General features: G+C 33.6%; 2 protein-coding genes across 3 annotated transcripts in view; one reads left to right on the forward strand and one right to left on the reverse strand.

Annotated features, from left to right (window-relative positions):
- The window catches only part of LOC105328260 (actin-related protein 6), a 54,642-nt gene that overhangs the window by 6,807 nt on the left and 29,715 nt on the right, over positions 1–18,120 (forward strand). Inside the window, exons 10-12 of one of the 2 annotated variants that reach the window (XM_066070552.1) lie at positions 195–270; positions 1,032–1,094; positions 2,225–2,582. In XM_066070552.1, the coding sequence (XP_065926624.1) occupies positions 195–270; positions 1,032–1,094; positions 2,225–2,354 (269 nt within the window). In that variant the 3' untranslated portion in view covers positions 2,355–2,582. Of the gene's footprint in view, positions 1–194; positions 271–1,031; positions 1,095–2,224; positions 2,583–18,120 lie in introns of those variants that run through there. The other variant, XM_066070551.1, reaches the window with a different exon arrangement.
- Positions 3,231–18,120, reverse strand: part of LOC105337673 (uncharacterized) — a 50,311-nt gene continuing 35,421 nt past the window's right edge. The window contains exons 5-10 of the mRNA XM_066070550.1: positions 7,902–8,267; positions 6,710–7,108; positions 6,001–6,201; positions 4,969–5,019; positions 4,534–4,642; positions 3,231–3,838 (exon numbers count right to left, since the gene is read on the reverse strand). Coding sequence (XP_065926622.1) covers positions 3,709–3,838; positions 4,534–4,642; positions 4,969–5,019; positions 6,001–6,201; positions 6,710–7,108; positions 7,902–8,267 — 1,256 coding nt within the window. The 3' untranslated portion in view covers positions 3,231–3,708. The remainder of the gene's footprint in view (positions 3,839–4,533; positions 4,643–4,968; positions 5,020–6,000; positions 6,202–6,709; positions 7,109–7,901; positions 8,268–18,120) is intronic.

Below are 18,120 nucleotides of genomic sequence, written 5' to 3' on the forward strand. Positions count from 1 at the left end.
CTTATAATAAAACTTAAATTCTTCATATTCATAAAAGTGGAAAGGTATATATGCAAGGATGAGGGAAAATATGTCATTCCTTAAACCAAAGGTTTCCATTCTTACAAATGATTTTGAACACGTTGTTTTAATTGACAATTTTTGTATATGTATAACATTACTTAAAATGTTTGTGTCTTTTTTTGTTTGGTTAGAAATGCAGCCCCATATGTATAAGAACATTGTACTGACCGGCGGCAATTGTTTATTACCCGGCTTCTCTGATAGATTGTAAGTAAATACTTTTATAATTTTTTGTACTCTTGGCATTCACGACCTTCATTGCTTTGCTGGTTATAAGTAGATATGATATTTAGAATTATGGCCTTGAATGGACAGGGATTGACTGTATACAGGTTTTTTTTTCGCCCTATGTAATTTTTGTCCTTCTACCCTTGCAAATAGTTTTTCCCCCCATCTTTATTTCACCCATACACAGTTGTTTTAAAAAGTGTAGATTTAAGTTTGTTCAAATCATGGTCCCCGGGGGTGGGGCCACAATTGGGGGATCAAGTTTTAAAAAGGGGTTACATTTAGACATTGGAATTCTACCAGTGTCGAGTCTTAAAATTCGCCCTCCGACAACAAGGGCAAAAGGGGCAAAAATAATACGGGGGAAAATATTTCCCTGTATACAGTACATGTAGTTGTTTTAATGATAGGCCATTTATTTTATCATAGAAATATTTTCAAAATGTTCAAAAAGACTCATGTAGCATCCAATTCTAAAAATGGTTGTTAAAAGGGGCAACTGATGAAAATTTGCAAAACAAACAAATACCAAAGAGAAAAGACTGAAATAAATTTAATATAAAAGTATAGGGATAGGTTGTTTAAAACTTTCCTAAAAAGCATTCATAAGGGGGCTTTACATATTATTGCTTTTTGGTTTAACCTTTCAGGGATTACAATTTTGGTTTACATCATGGGTTGAGATTGTTTGTTATATTTAGAGAAATACATTTTCAACTGAGGTTTCTCTTTCCTTACAGTTATGCTGATGTGAGAAGTATGGCGCCTGAAGATTTTGACATCAAAGTGAAGACCCCAAACAAGTAATTGTTACATTAATTTAAATCTCCGTTTTATGTTTGCTTGATTATCCCCACGATAATTCATGATATACATGTATGATTATAAAGATACATGTTAGTATTTAAAAACCGCAGATGTAGAGCTCTATTTAAATAAAAATCATATTACACTATGATGCAAAGTTAATTTAGGGAAACAATAAATAGTTGTAGATTATTTAGGCCTATATATATATAAGTATTAGTATCATTATAATGATTATAGACCAATAATCGGTGTTGTTATACTTTCATGTTAAATACTGAAATCTTATTGGTTTAGACGCAGTTCATAATCCGTTCTATTACCCTCAGCGTTAGCAACGCACTTAGCAACGGGTAACATTAAAAATTGTTACATGCGCGAAAATAATGCGCGTACGGTTCGCCATAGAATTCACGTTATTCCTATGTAAAAGCAGTTAAGTTTTCTTTAAAATTAAGACATTCAGTATAACAAAATAAATAGTGCCTGTTTGGTAGGATAACAGTTGAAATTGACACCCCTTGAAAACCATTGTCAACCTCCACTTCGCGTCGGTTGACAATGGTTTTCTCGGGGTGTCAATTTCAACTGTTACCCTCCCAAACAGGCACTATTTATATAGTGGTTTGATGATGATGTAGTGATATTGACAGTGAATGATTGGATTGTTTCAACTCTGGGAAAAACTGAATTGATAGTTTTTACTAAGTTATGAATCGAAGAATGATAACCTTATAAAAAAAACATTTTTCGACAGGGTTCAAGGTTGAAAATCACATTGTTATCTTGGGCAACAGTTTTATCAATGGTACAAAGTGTAGATTACATAAAGACACAGTTTCTATCTAATCTAGGAAATGCACTGTTACACATGTAATTTATAACTTTAAAATGTTAACACAGCATTCTTTGATCAAATCGATTCATTTTCAGCCAAGACTTGCAGTTAAGAAATGCATGCTGATTAGAAATGGTGCAAAATTAGTTGAATCAAATTTAACAAAACTGGCCAGTATTGGCCCTCGTTGAGAGAGAGAGAGAGAGAGAGAGAGAGAGAGAGAGAGAGAGAGTTCTAAATATAAATGAAATTTAAAAAAATGTTTAACGTGACTACAATTCTTTTCAGCCCTATAACCTATGCCTGGGAAGGTGGATGCATGCTTGCTAACACAGAGGACTATAAGAAAATGGCAGTCACAAGAGAGCAATACGAAGAACACGGACATACTATCTGCTCAGAAAAATTTGACATCTGACACTAGCATTGAGCTTACATGTACATGTAATACACCTTATGCAAGACCAATCTGACAAGAGTGTAAAAACATGTACTGTTCATGTTATTCACCCATATCATACATTATGAACAGTTCTCGGTAACTTGTCAGGATTTGAAAAATTGATTGAAATGAATTTTACAATACTGGCCAGTATTGGCCCTTGTTGAGAGAGAGAGAGAGAGAGAGAGAGAGAGAGAGAGAGAGTATTGATGCACTTTGTTTGATGTTCAAGTTTAGGGGGAAAAAATTACTAAAATTTATATGGTGGAAAATGTTTACCAGCCATTTTGATGAATATTACTTGACTTGATTTTTAGTTTAACTGAAGGAAAAAATGTTTTTGTACATGTGTAGAGTCACTTTAAGTGTTTAACATCACAACACTTGCTTTAGTCATCTTCAGCCATTTTGTTGTTGATATTTTTTTATTTTTTAGATCCTTGTAGATAGGTACTGTAGAAAGAAATGCTGCTTAGAAGATGTGAAGAAGTAGTATTTTATAGTGGGCAGCTTATTTGTACATTTCATTCATGTGAACTTGATACTGTTAAGGCATTACAATATCTGTATAAACACTGCCACAGTTGTTTTAAAAACAGTTGAAGACAAACTGTTTTTGTGGGTGACTGTTAACTTTTTGAGTCACAGATCAATTTCAAATGTGTTTTCAACTAAATCCTAAATTGTGTTCAACTATATTTAAGTATACACTTGTTGTATATTAACAATCAGTTTTCATTGGAATACATTGTATTTCATTACTATCTTTTTTTTACACAGAAAACTTACAAATAAAAAGAAATGCAAAAAAAAAAAATTCATAGAGTCTGTTTATTAATACCGGTAATTTATTCTGATATTTATGTACATATACATGTATCTATATATACATATGTGTGTGAGGAAGACAAATGCATGAAAAGCTAGAATGACATCACAATTTTTGTCTGGCATTGATTTCTATGTTTTACATGCGAAATTTACATGCAATAAGATCAATCAAAAATGTACAGTTATTGTGAAATCTGATATTAATCATAATTAATATACATACTGTATAGAAAATTTCCAGTAAACTGGCACGACATGCCATTATCCTAGACGCTAAATCACAACCGCCTCCAAATGAAAGGTCCATAACTAAAAAAAAATCAAATACAAGTCCAAGACGAATCTTGGATAATACAAACCAATATGTCACTATATAATATATCCACAAACACATAAATCCATGGAAATAGGTTCCCCGATATTTTTCGTTTATTCCATATTTGTGATGTTGAAGGTACATGTAGCTATCCATATGAGATGAAATAATGCTCGCTTTTATTTAGTACAAGTGGTCAGTGTAGCCCAAATTTTCTTGACCAATTATTTCTCGTGGGAGTTTTTCCAGTGTGAGAATGGATGAATCGGAACGCACCATGATCGCATTTACTTTCCGACGCTGTTTTGCTGACCTAAAAATAATAATGCATGTACAATACAATATACATGTAATTGGTTATATTAGTTAAAGCATAGTTAATATGATTAAAACAGTTTTCATAAAGATGACAATGGCATATTGGCAGGCAATTAACAAGGAACAATGCTTAGATTTTTAAATATTACGTACATTTAAAAAGCTTAGGCACTCTGATTGCTCTAGAACTCTAACAATAAACAATTGCCTTCATAACCCCAATACGCTTTTGCTCCGATCACAATTTTTCAAAAGAATTTTTAAAAAATTAACGTTCAAGATTCAAATACACTTTGTGTCATATGGTACCTAGGACACTTAAAACCATTTTAACAAGAGCTTGGACTTTGGGTATAGTTGTGTCAATTGGCAATGTGATGTAGGCATGTCTATTTCATTGCTGGCCACTCAGTCACGGCTCTTTGAAATCAACAAGATTTGTCTGACTTTCGAGACAAGGCCACGCAATCGGTGTATATTTCGCCTGAAACCAGCGTCATGTTAACTTGTTTTGACGCAAGAAAATAGAAAGTTACATCCTACTGAAAGTCCAAGGCCTTGTTAAAATGGTTCTATCTATCTGTTGTTGATGTATTGATAAATTTTTAGGTTCGCAATTCAACGATGATATAAGATAAACTTTTACATACAAGCGTAATGATTGACAGGTAGAAGTGAAGACAGACAAACCTTCTGGTTCTTCTAACGAAGACCCCCGCCATGACGATTAACAGAGCCGCCAATGCGGCTACTCCAATAACGGTGTACAACACTGCATTTTGTACCGCCCGCCTTTCAGCTGGATGAAAAATAATACTATAGAAAAATATTCTTTAAAGAATTAAAAAAAATGGAGTGTTTGAAAATATTAAAAACTGATAGATAATATTTTGTTTAATAACAGGACACGATAATATATCACTGCAAAAATTTCAACAAAAAATATTTCAATCATTTCGAGAACATTTCACTCATTTTGGTATTATTTGTGGCCATGGATTATGCAAGTCTTGGAGGATGTGTATGACATTTTTAACTGACAGGGGTGCATGGATTGCATGCGTTATAAGAAATACATTTATAAGAAAGACATTTTTAACACACAACTGATTTATTTGCGTTCACCTCGGGCTGAGGATCCACTTCCATTTTCCACGTGATCGGAATTTGAAGAACCTTGCAATCAACAAATCATATAAAAGCATCAAGTACATGCAGAGAAAAGATGTTTGAATGAAAGGATTCGTATAAAGCTATTTTATTGGTTGGATTTACCAAAAACAGCCGAACGAAATTACATTTATCGATAACACAATCAAACACTGAATAGAAAATCGTCAGAAAGGGTCTGCATGTACCATAATATACTAAGTCTTGAACTTTGTCCAAAGTAAGAAAAATAGTGAGTTAACAAATGTATTATGTCTTGAGTGAAGTAGGATGTAAGTAAGTAATAGAGTAAGTCAATCAGTCAGTGAGAGAGTTAGCATGTCAGTCAGTCAGTCCGTCAGCGAGAGAGTTAGTATGTCAGTCCGTCAGCGAGAGAGTTAGTATGTCAGTCAGTCAGTCAGCGAGAGAGTAAGTCAGTCCGTCAGCGAGAGAGTTAGTATGTCAGTCCGTCAGCGAGAGAGTTAGTATGTCAGTCAGTCAGTCAGCGAGAGAGTAAGTCAGTCAGTCAGCGAGAGAGTTAGTATGTCAGTCCGTCAGCGAGAGAGTTAGTATGCCAGTCAGTCAGTCAGCGAGAGAGTAAGTCAGTCAGTCAGCGAGAGAGTTAGCATGTCAGTCAGCGAGAGAGTTAGTATGTCAGTCAGTCAGTCCGTCAGCGAGAGAGTTAGTATGTCAGTCCGTCAGCGAGAGAGTTAGTATGTCAGTCAGTCAGTCAGCGAGAGAGTTAGTATGTCAGTCAATCAGTGAGAACGTTAGTATGTCAGTCAGTCAGCGAGAGAGTTAGTATGTCAGTCAGTCAGCGAGAGAGTTAGTATGTCTGTCATTCAGCGAGAGAGTTAGTATGTCAGTCAGTCAACGAGAGAGTTAGTATGTCAGTCAGTCAGCGAGAGAGTTAATAAGAAGGTGTAAGTCGGTCAATCAGGAATGAGGGAATTAGAAAGTAAGATGGAGAGTAATAAAGTAGTAGGAATAAATACATGTATCCTATACCTGGGTCCGTTTTACCCGGTATGTTTGTTGTCTTTATGTTGTTGCCGTGTCCGTGGCCTCCAGATGTATGATTATTAGTATTATTAGGGCTGTTTGTGTGTTTTGATGTTATTCCACCACCAGCAGAAGTAGCTGGCGTCGTAAAGGTTGTTGTTGTTGATAGCTTAGGATTACATTCCACTTCAAGCGTTCCTTTGCTAGCTTTTAAAGGAAAGCAAAAATATATTGGTTTTTATAAATTGATATCAAAATTAGTTATTCATGTTTCATTCCTTGTAATTTTTACTGACGGAAAGTTCTGAAATTCATAATACATGTTTATTGTATTATGTTATAATTCAATAGTTCTAGTTAATCATTTGTCTTTGTGTTTAAGTTTAAGGTTAACAGCTTTTCTCCGTCTTGAATTCGCCTAGACACATTTGTGTTTAAAGAAAGATGATTTGAGTCTTTGGAGTTCGCCCAGTCCTCTATTCGCCCGCTGGCAATGACGGCGAAAGGGGCGAAAATAAAACGGGGGCGGATATATCCCTGTATATACAGTATTATTAAGTAAATAAAAATACATATATATTCTAGCTTTGTAATTCAAAATATTTCTATTCTAGTATCTTTTTACAGAACTCTTCTTCTTTGGGAGATACTTATGGTCTAAAAATGACCAGCACCATCAAGCCCTCTTAATAAAACATAAAACCACTACTCATACCTTGTACAAGAATCCATATCTGTTGTGACTCTGGTCCATCTTCCGTATACGAGACATTCAACACATTTCCACTTGAAGAATAGATAGGTTCATATTCCGAATAGATGGTTCTATTTTCACATACAAGGACTTTGGAATTATTGTTTGTATCGTTGAAAGTTAGACGATTTGTGGAATAATTGAAACATTCTCCAGACTGAGTGTAGTTACTATCCGAAATGTTCAACACTGGCTGAAGGCGAACATCAATCGCAAAAACTTGAATGGTTGAAGCGTTTTCTGATTCAAATCTACACTCGCAAGACTCTTGAATTGAATAATAAGGTTCCCGATACAAGTAAACGGTCCCATTTACTGATTCAAACCTCTGATAACTGCAGAAGTTCTTGTTTCTCTTTTCTGTAAATTATCATAATCATAAAATATAAATCGCTATTTATGTTAACGGTTAATGAGCGAAATTATTCAGTTGAGGTACAACTCTCAACTTTGTTAATAAATAAAATTAAATGCAACGCAGAAACAATAAAAAATTGTTTACATGTTTATGTCTAAAATATCTATACATTTTCCCCATTTTTTCCCCATCTTCTTTTGAATGCTTCCTTATTTTTATTTTACACAAAAAACCAAACATATTCTGCTGATTATTTTTGTAAATCTTAAAAAAAATATTGAACAGGGCTAGAAACAATCTTTATACACTTTATTCCAGATTTTATACGTAAGCATGCTTTTAAAAATAATTTCACACGTTATAGCCTCCATAGTCTTTGTCTAAATCTTTTCTGTTTACTATCGTTTTCTTTCACGACATGGAATCATTCTTTGGGAACTCTAATACTGATCCGTATATCAGGTATAACAAATGTATAATTTTAACACAAATGGCAAATGAGTTTTTTTTATTTAGAAGATAAAGTGTATTCATTAACGCACGCTTTAAAATGTAATGAAAGCATTGCTGAAATTGGTGCAGAGGTTTGGAAAAAATGAACCCTCCCCTCACCAATAAAAAAAATAACCCCCCCCCCCAAAAAAAAAAGGAGAGAAATTCCCAAGAGATTACAGTAAAAACAACACTTACATTCAGATTCATTAAAATTTACATACAAGAGTCAATGTATTTTATTATTTGGATTCTGTGTTTGAAATTCTTTACACAACGTATAAAACAGAACAGTCATCTTACCTTCAACACAATCAAAAACAACCTGAACATAGTTGGAGTAAGTACGGGTGTTGTTAGTACATGTCATATATTGCCTTGGAGTAGCAGTGTTTTGTGTTATACCTGGTAGTCTCGACAAGCGGGATAAGTACAGGTACTTATCATTATAATCTGTGATGTTTCTTAAGCAATCACCCTCCTCATACTGACAGCATGTCGTGGTATTGCCATGTTGTACCGACTCTATGTTTTTGGGACACTCATCGCTGATATACCACTTCATGCCGTACTGTAGTTTTTTAACAGCTATCACTCTGCCTGATCCTGGACATTGTGAATTCATGAAATTGTTGCCATAGCATTTGGATGTGGTGTATTCTCCAAGAGCTTAAGAAATACAAATGAAACCTTCTTATATTGTAAATATCATATTCTATATTCATCTGTCTCTCGTTCTCTCACTCAGCCAGTCGCTCACTCACTCACCCCCTCACTCATGATCTTGCCCGCACGCACACGTTCGCGATTATGCTTACTATATTTTTCAACTTGCCAGTACAGCTGATAGTGTTACAATGCAAACGCATTTACAGCATAAACCAAAACCTCAATGGATCATGTGATCAATTTTTTGACCACGTTCCAACCAAGTTCATATTCAATGCGAACCATTTATAATTGTTTTTCATTCGTAATTATAATTGTCGCGGTAACAAAAAAAAACAACTCAAGAAATCATACACCAATTTAAGCAAAATCACAGTGAAACATTGATACATACCAATATTTAGTAAACTCGCCACCGAGAGCAGCAGAAGAAAGCAATTCTCCATTTTGATTTCATTTTACAGAAGCAGGGTATTCAATTGCATATTTCAATCACAAATATGTTTCTTCAGCTAGTGTTTATACAGGATCACGATTTACATTCGATAAAATTTCTTGATAAGATATGTGTAAGTTCAACGTGCACTTGTGATTTTAATGTAATCTTGAACAAACTGAAGGTACAGTTTATCGCTCAAAAGGGAGGTAAAATAAGATTTAAAAAAATCAATGAAATGGACGTATTCGTATTAAAGGAAAAACATACACAACATGTTTTGAAATTATTTGATATTACCACATAACGTGTCAATCGAGTGTACGAAAAACAAAATAAAAACAAATTAAAAAAATAACAACAACAAAATTATTTACTCTCTCAAAATTCAACGACAATGCTAGAACCTCACCGAAATAAAGCGTACTGACGATAAAGTTCCTAGGATATTAGTACCCTCTTTTGTTATGTAAATGCTAAAAATATAATCTATTGTTAGCTAAATTCGATTACGGCAACATTTAGAAAATATCATAAAAGACACGTAGCATCGTCTTTTTTTAAATTGGGAGGGAGCCAGCCTCATCCAAAAAAATTCGACAAGCAAAAAATTAAAAAAAAAAGAGGAAAAATCTAAAACTTATAAATCATGAAAATTTTATTCTATGGGGTGGGGGGGGGGGGGGGGGGGGGTGGGGGGGGGGCTTAGTATTCCTTTAGCTTTAATTTCACTGTTGAATTCCATATTTTTAATTCCATTTATCCATTTCACACCTCACAGCCTACTCAATATTCAGGGTCATGAACCCTGGGGAGCATTCATCATTGTCCCCAAGAGAGACAACTCTTGAAAACGTGCATTGACTATAGTCCGTTTCTTAATTTTTTTAAAATAAATAAATTGAGAAAAGTTTTCAAAGTATTTTAATTATACATAATACATATAACAATGAGTAAAAGGAATGAAAAATGCATGAAAGAAGTACATTGTCAAATATAGTAGGCTGGTACATGTACCTGGTGAATATTAAATGTATATTGCTTGTAGGTACATGTATAAATATACACAACTACATTCAATCAATACACTCTATTATGTAAATCGAAAAAAAAAATACACAGGTTGTAAGAGATCTTTTTTTAAATGAATTTTCTTTTAATGAAAAATAAATTAATGAAATTGCATATATCATTTTTAAATAATCATAATACTACATGTAATAGACATGAAGTTCAACATAAATAAAGTGATACATTAGATGGATAGGATATACTGTACAGCAATTTTAGATTTAGATGTCATTTTTCATATGAAAGGTAATTAATGGTATGGAGTTTTAATTTCATTAAGGTTTCAGAAGGCCTATTTGTATCTACATGTAATTGAATATAATGAAAATAAATTAATGACCCTGTATACATCATTCTAAGAAAAAAAAGTAATAAACATGATGTTTAAGAAACTAAAATGATATATTACAGGGATCAATAGGATTTACTGTAAAGCAATTTTAGATATATTGGATTTGTTTCCAAACATTTAAATAAAGGGAAAAAACTTTTATTTCTTATTTATATTAAATAATTTTCTTAAAAGATATTAAGGTTTATATTTGATGGCTAAAACTGGATATTTTTCTGTCAATTTCTTCTGTTCATGAACAAGACCTATACATTTATCAGACACTTTTATATATATATATATATAAAATGAACTTAATTTATTTTACGATTGATAAACAAGTTCTACAACTTATATTAATATCTCTCGTCGGCACGGATGCTAGCGCAAGGGGGTCATTGGTGTAGGAAGAAGCCAGAGTACCCGGAGAGAACCCACGTGTCCAACCGGGCGACCGCCATACCCTATCACATACAACCACCGTCGATCACAGTGATCGAACTCGGGTCGCAGCGGTAAGAAGCCAGCGCATTGACCACTACGCTACTTGGACACCTTTTATATATATTATATCCATTTTCCATTGTAACTAAGTATTTTTGTTCTGTTTGTATACAAAATAGTATATTAAAAAACTTATATAAAATAGTACGGCTAAATTTCAATTAAAAATAGCTGTTTCCAAAAATGTTACATATTTATGAATATGTTATATAAAAACATATGTTAGATGGATGGGTAGGAAAAATACAAAATAAGAGCACTCGATAAAAAGTTTGCTGGTATTCATTATGTGAACACTTATTGTTGAAACAATTCATCCAGTAACATTTAAAGTTATGTAACATAAATAAGAATGTTATGAATGATGTGTATAGAACAAATTCTGTGGTTGGCTCCATAAATCTTGAAAAGATGGTGTGAGTTGGTAAAGAGGCAGAATAAGGTTCCATCCTATTCCTCATGCATTCCATTCAAGAAATATTCATTAATGTCATGGTCTGGAAACTTAAATAGAATAAACATAAAGTGTTAAGAGAAATACATGTAATTTTTGCAAACATTGTGCACTCATCAAATACTTATATATAATTCAATGCAGTTATTTCAAGAACGTGATACTAAAAATGTAATCTTTTCTATTGTTATACTTTCATGTTAAATACTGAAATTTGATTGGTTAAGACGCAGTTAATAATATTTGCAATTACCCTCAGCATTAGCAACGCACTTAGCAACGGGTAACATTAAAAAATGTTACATGCGCGAAAATTATGCGCGTACGGTTCGCTGTAGAATTCACGTTATTCCTATATAAAAGCAGTAAAATTTTCTTAAAAATTAAGACATTCAGTATAACAAAATAAATAGTGCCTGTTTGGGAGGATAACAGTTGAAATTGACACCCCTCGAAAACCATTGTCAACCTCCGCTTCGCGTCGGTTGACAATGGTTTTCTCGGGGTGTCAATTTCAACTGTTACCCTCCCAAACAGGCACTATTTATATAATATTGTACATACATGTATTACATCATTTCGCCACTAATTTTTAACCCAGCTGACAGTTTCTTTTTGTTATATATAGAACGTCAAAAGATAGTTGCATCATGTGCATGTACTTTCAGTAATTTTAAAAGCCGTAAAAAACAATTCAGTACTACAAAACACTTTAAATTTGTCGAATGATTTTACAAATGAAATATGTACTAATATACTAGTAAGTCACAAGTGATATATACTTTTTAAAGCAGTACAATGTATCACTTATACGACAAAATCAGGAAACCTGGCTTAATCAATTCTGCACGCATATGATAAATGTTATGAATCAAATAGTTTAAACAGAATCACTAGAAACCAACTGCCCCTGTTACCAACTGGTGTAACTTCAAAGATATTTAGATTTTCAGTGGACAGAAAGATATTAAATATATTGAACAAAGATCAAAGTCATAAACACTTATGAAACATATGAATGTCTGCATGAGTTGCAACTATCACCATTCTAGAACAATCTTATTTTGGTGGACATAGATCTATGTCCACCAAAATAAGATTGTGTCAATAACAAAAACTAATCTGAATAACTAACCAGCATGAGAAATTCATTGGATTTCTGCAAATCCCATTTTCTCAGAGAGTGTAAAAGACATTTCGTTAAGTTTATAATATTTTCAAACTCCTAGTATTCCTTTCAGAGGTTCCCACCACTTTAAATACAGATAATCATGCAGAGTTGCAACAAGATGCCCATACAAATCTTTCCCTTTTATACAAGACATTGTAACTATTTAGATGACCTTGCTTGGCTTTCAATCAGCTTAAACCAAATATATCTACATGTGGAGGACACGTTGTAAGTTTATTACATGACAAAGAAGTACCTTCCAGGCTTCAGCAGACTTGACTGGGTCATTAGCAATATCAAATTGACAATATTTTCTATATTCCTAATCTTCAGATCATCTGGAGGCCGCAGGTGAACCGATAGATTAGAAGAAAAATGATAAACTAGCTATCATTACAAAGCTAAATGTTGTCATTATCAAAACAAAAGGGTGTATCCCAGATTACACTTTTTAATGGGCACATGAAGTATCTGAGACATGGCTCAAAACATTACCATGATAATAGCTGTAACAACTCATTAAGTGGAAACTGACATATAACTATAAAATTTGTAATGGCTTTTCATACCCTCTCTCTCTCTCTCTCTCTCTCTGTGCACTACAAACATAATCAAATCTACTTTCAAAGTCGTATAATGTTATATGCAGACCCTTGATTCATAAACACTCTGCTCGTTACATGATTGACACAAACTCAATATTCTAGGAAAAACATACAATATTTTTTTAACGTGTGCTAGGTACCAATATGTGTAAAAACTGACTATAATACACCTGCATACCCATTTCATACTAAAACATGTCTTTCAAGTCACATTTCACAACGACCATATTATTTATTAACATTTTGGTAACACATGCAGTGAAATTATTGCATTGCAGGTTTTTAAAAAGGTATTTATCTAGTTTAACATTGTAAGTGAGCATGTTCTTAGCGATTCATGGCTACCCCCTAGCACGTTTCAGACTGTTGACAAAATCGAAAACTGCTGTTCAGACGGTTTCATGCTGAACAATATTTAACGAGATAAGGCTAAGCACCCAAAACTTCGAATTGATATTAATAAACAATTGTTCTGCAACTTTAAATAATTTAAAAAGCTAGCTGATAGAATAAACATAAACTTTTACTTATTTTTTCGATCTAAACTTCTCTCTCGATTTGCAAGAGTCTTGAACCGGTCTCGTTAAAATCCCGTGAATGACGTATTTATGGAGTTCTCGTTTTTTTTTTAGCTTTTCGTAAATATAAAAATCAGAAATGCTCCGATTATGCTAATAAGGTTGTGAGGTGTGCATTTATTGCATAAATGAAGGGGGAAGGTGCGTAGCTTCAACTTCACTGCTGAATTCGTGTTTTCAATTCCCTTATTGCATGCATCCAAACAAGGGGGGCACCTCCATAATAATTTAATTTTTAATGTGTAAATTTATGAAAAATTTCTTCTGCGCTTGTGATGAAAGTATGTGTGTACGTGGGTGTGTGTGTGTAGGGGGGGGGGGGGGGGGAGGGATGAGTCCGACCCTGGGCCCCTGTTGATAAAGGAAAGAATGAATGAAAGAGTGTTGACGCTTTGTAGAATACATCACACAGATTATACAATTGATCTGGATGATACACGTATATATATATATATATATATATATATATATATATATATATATATATATATATATATATATATATACTTCTAACCGATCTAACAATGATGTTTAAAAATGGAGGATATCTCTTTATTCAAAATAACTTTGAACATATGATAATTTTTCAATTTTTTCTTCGTGCACCACCTCTGAATATACATCAAAAGAATAAAATTTATGAAAATGTTGGTTTCGATTTAATTTTGCGCATTGTATTGATATTTGCATTTGAAGGGAAAAAAATATACAGTCAAGTCGAAACTTTCTTCGTAAAATGCAGCGCATATGTTTTTAGAGAGGAAAAAAGTATACTGGTATATAGTTATAAATGATGATGTGACAGTGTACTTATGATTGAGCACTTTATATATGTCGCTTGTCAAAAGATCCTTTGGGTACATGCAATTATACAACTCATTTGCATTTTTTCATCACGTTGCGCATATAGATAAGCCTTTATTAGCAGATGATGAAAAAAAGCCATTACATTTGAAGTTTTTTCTCATCGTGATAAAATGAATTCATTGTCATCACATCAAACTACAAGAAAAAGATGTGTCCGTTATGCATTAGTTTGTTTCTGGTTTATTTTACTTTTTTGCACTCTGATCTTCTATAGTTATATGTCTCAAATGACTATGGCAGGAGATTCCGTCTTCAATTCGAACAACCATGGCCCAACAGGAGCGAAGCAAAGTAGGAAAGCTGATGATCTGTTCTTGCAGAGGAGTGTCCAATTGTTCGACAATGGACCACAATTTGATGCCTCTTTCTCGCCTTTGTATCATAAACAACCGCAAACACCAACCTTTGGACATACACCACAGAAGTACTTTGGTTCTGAAAGAGTTGTGCCAAACGTAGACTGTGGTTTGCTGTTTGAACAAAACGACAAAGAAATCAAGAAAGTTCGTGAAATGAATGTAATTTATGAATCGCAGTCATTTTGCCAACAAACAAAAGCATGTGAAAATTTCATCAAAACAAAAGGATACATTATGGATTCGTTATCAGAGGAGGAGAGGAATTTTCCGATTGCCTACAGCATTCTTGTTTATAAAAGCCCAGAGCAGTTTGAAATTCTTCTGAGGTCCATTTACCGACCACAAAACAGTTACTGTGTTCACGTGGATGGAAAAACAATAGGAAACGTCTTCAATGAATTTTCATGCATTGTACGATGCTTTCCCAATGTGAAGATGGCGTCCAAAAGAATTGAAGTGAATTGGGGAACAATGAGTGTTCTATTACCAGAACTTACATGAATGAAAGACCTTTTATCAATTCCTAAATGGAAATATTTTATTAATTTAACCGGACAGGAATTTCCTCTTCGTACAAATTATGAACTAGTAAAAATATTAAAAGTTTACAACGGTTCCAACGATGGAGAGGGCACCATCAAAAGGTTTGCGCATGTTTTTTTAAAATTAAAGTCTTCCTTTGTTATTTTTTTTTGTATTGGTTCTTCTTACTTTTTCCGTAAAATCTTGTCAGACGATTTATAAAATAATAACCTGTTTTTTGTTTTTTTTCAAAGATGATAAAAAATGATAAATATTTTACAGTTTGTAAAATGTTTCATTGCGTTATTTCATGCTTAAATGTATCGACAATTTTCTTAATCTTTACGACATATTTTGTACAGAAAAATTCCCAAAAATTATTCATGATATCAATATGAAATTTCAGACCTGAATACCAGGATTGGAGTTAAACAAGAATGTATTCTAATCTTAAATAAAAATTACCGGAACTCGCAGGGACTCAAAATTTGACAACCAAACATCCGAAATTTTTTTTCCACAAATATTGAGTATTATTATATGATTTATTAATTCCTAGCTCTCTGATTGGTTTTTATCCACTGTCCCGAAAAAACAGAACAGCACGTGACCTAGGAGGTCAATAAAACATTTGATTTCCTCTACATATGACTAAAATAGATCGTCCAATGAAAAATCGCGTTTCTCAATTATGCTCGGCTATGGCTTCAATCTCAAATTTTCGCCCGATAACATTCAATTTGATATGTCTGTATCAATTCGTCGCTGAATTATATAATAAAATAATCATTGCTGCTCTTTCGGTCAATACGATGATTTAGCCTTCGGCTCGGTGAATATTGTACTTCTCGGGTAGCAAGAAAATTTGAAGTTAAGGTTTGAAATCTGGTTCAGCCTTACTCACTCACTAAGAGCATAGTCAACCTTTTTTTAAATTGACCAAATCCATCAACTAATCATCTATCAGTTTCTGTTACTCTTGCATTAACTTAGAAACATTTAAATATGTTTCAAAAGAATAAGTGGTTTGGAAAAACTCCCAGTGGATTTATCAATGTATTACGGATCGCATTGAGAAATCATTGCTGAAGACAAAATGGATTAATGATCGTAAGTTCCTTTGTAGATACAGCGCAAATGTGATGTCAAAGTGGAAAATAGATAATTCTGAGATGTGGACCTTCAATTTATTTTAATTTATATAAGAAATAAAGCACCGATATTATACTTATAGTTTTTTCACTGATAACAACACTACATGTTTATACAAACATTTTGATGAAGTGACAGAAGTTGTTTCTAAAAATATTCATATGATTGGATATAGCCTACAGCACTAAGACAGAAAAAAATCACAATATTTACGCAGTGACGTCGTTCTAGCGTGGGCTTCGCTTGGTGAATGGGAGGTAACTCTACTAATATGCCCTGTTGACCATCTAAATTCTTACAGAGTTATCTTCACACGGAAGTGACGTTATATCTGTATGTTTTATTGTCTGCAGTCTGGAATTTAATGCTAACAAACTGAAATTACAATGGTTAGGAGATCGGTAAAAATAACAGCGATAACAAAACAAATTATCGTGGATATGAAATTTAAGGGGCAAAAATATTAGTTATTGTGAATTTTTGGGGAAAAAATATTTGTCGACTGGTGAGATCAAATCGTCGAAAAGAAAGACCGTCGTAACTGTATAATTAAAGACACAAAAACGAGTGAAAGACATATGATAAAAGGAATTACTAGTAAATTTAATGACACAGATATGCTAATAACTGTATTCACCAACGGACATACTTAAGATTTTTGCATGATTTTTATATATTTTATGCGATGAGTTAATAGGGAAAAAATGGTACTTTCCGAGATCAACATGGAAAAAGGGTTGCCTTGTGTTCTTTTGAAAAGAAAAACTAACAGTATATAATTTTTAAAACATTGTCATTTTTTCTGATGAGAGTCTGAAAACTTTAGGAGAAAATCAGAGTGTATAACATCTAAAGAGCCCTATGCTACTTACAGCTATGCATGTGCCTCCCTCTCCAGAGAATTCGAAGGCTTATAGTGTGGTAAAATCGGCAGCAAAAGGTCCTGTGAAACCGAACGTATTGTGTTTATTGATGTCGTTATCAACAACTTTGCTTTTGGAAGGCAGACAGATGTGCTTATTATGGACTTTTCCAAGGCTGTTGACAAAGTTGGTCACAGCCTTCTCATCAAACCTTTGATCCTATAGAATCTAGGGCAATGTGAACAACTGGATCGCGAGTTTACTTTCCAACTGAACTCAAGCTGGAATTGTCAACGAGGAAATGTCCAGTTACGCCGGTATTTAGTCGAAAGTACCCCAATTGTCGGTTCTTGGACCAAGCTTGCTTCTTTTTATTATATCAATGATATGCTAGAGGGCCACAGTAAGACAACACTGGTGTACCTTACTGTAACACATCAAAATCGGACACCCAAACAGTTAAGGCCGACCTAATTAAATTTGGCATTTGAGAAAGGAGATAGAAATTTGATTTTCATCCTGGAAAGTGCAACGTCTTGTCAATCAGCAGGAAGGCCATGCCAATAGACCACAAATACAAACTACATGGCCAGATCCTGGAACATGTTAAAAGTACAAAATATCTCTGATGTCTTATATAACATCAAATCTGAATTGGAGTGACCACATTATAACATCTGTTGCTAGGCCAATAAGGCACTGGGCTTCTTAATTACGCCGTTATTTAAACATCAGTTTCACATCCATTAAGGAAAATGCATACAAATCATTAACCAGGCCTTAACTGGAGTTTGCTTAACCTGTTTGGGACAGCTACATCCAGAAAGACATCCAAACTCTAGAAATAGTACAAAGACGTTCATCAAGTTATGTCGGCAACAGATCATGTGTGGACAGCATGATCCAACATTCCAGATGGCAGTCACTTGAACAACGTAAT

This window comes from Magallana gigas, chromosome 9 (genome assembly GCF_963853765.1).
Source record: "Magallana gigas chromosome 9, xbMagGiga1.1, whole genome shotgun sequence".
In the NCBI taxonomy this organism is placed as follows: Eukaryota; Metazoa; Mollusca; class Bivalvia; order Ostreida; family Ostreidae; genus Magallana; species Magallana gigas.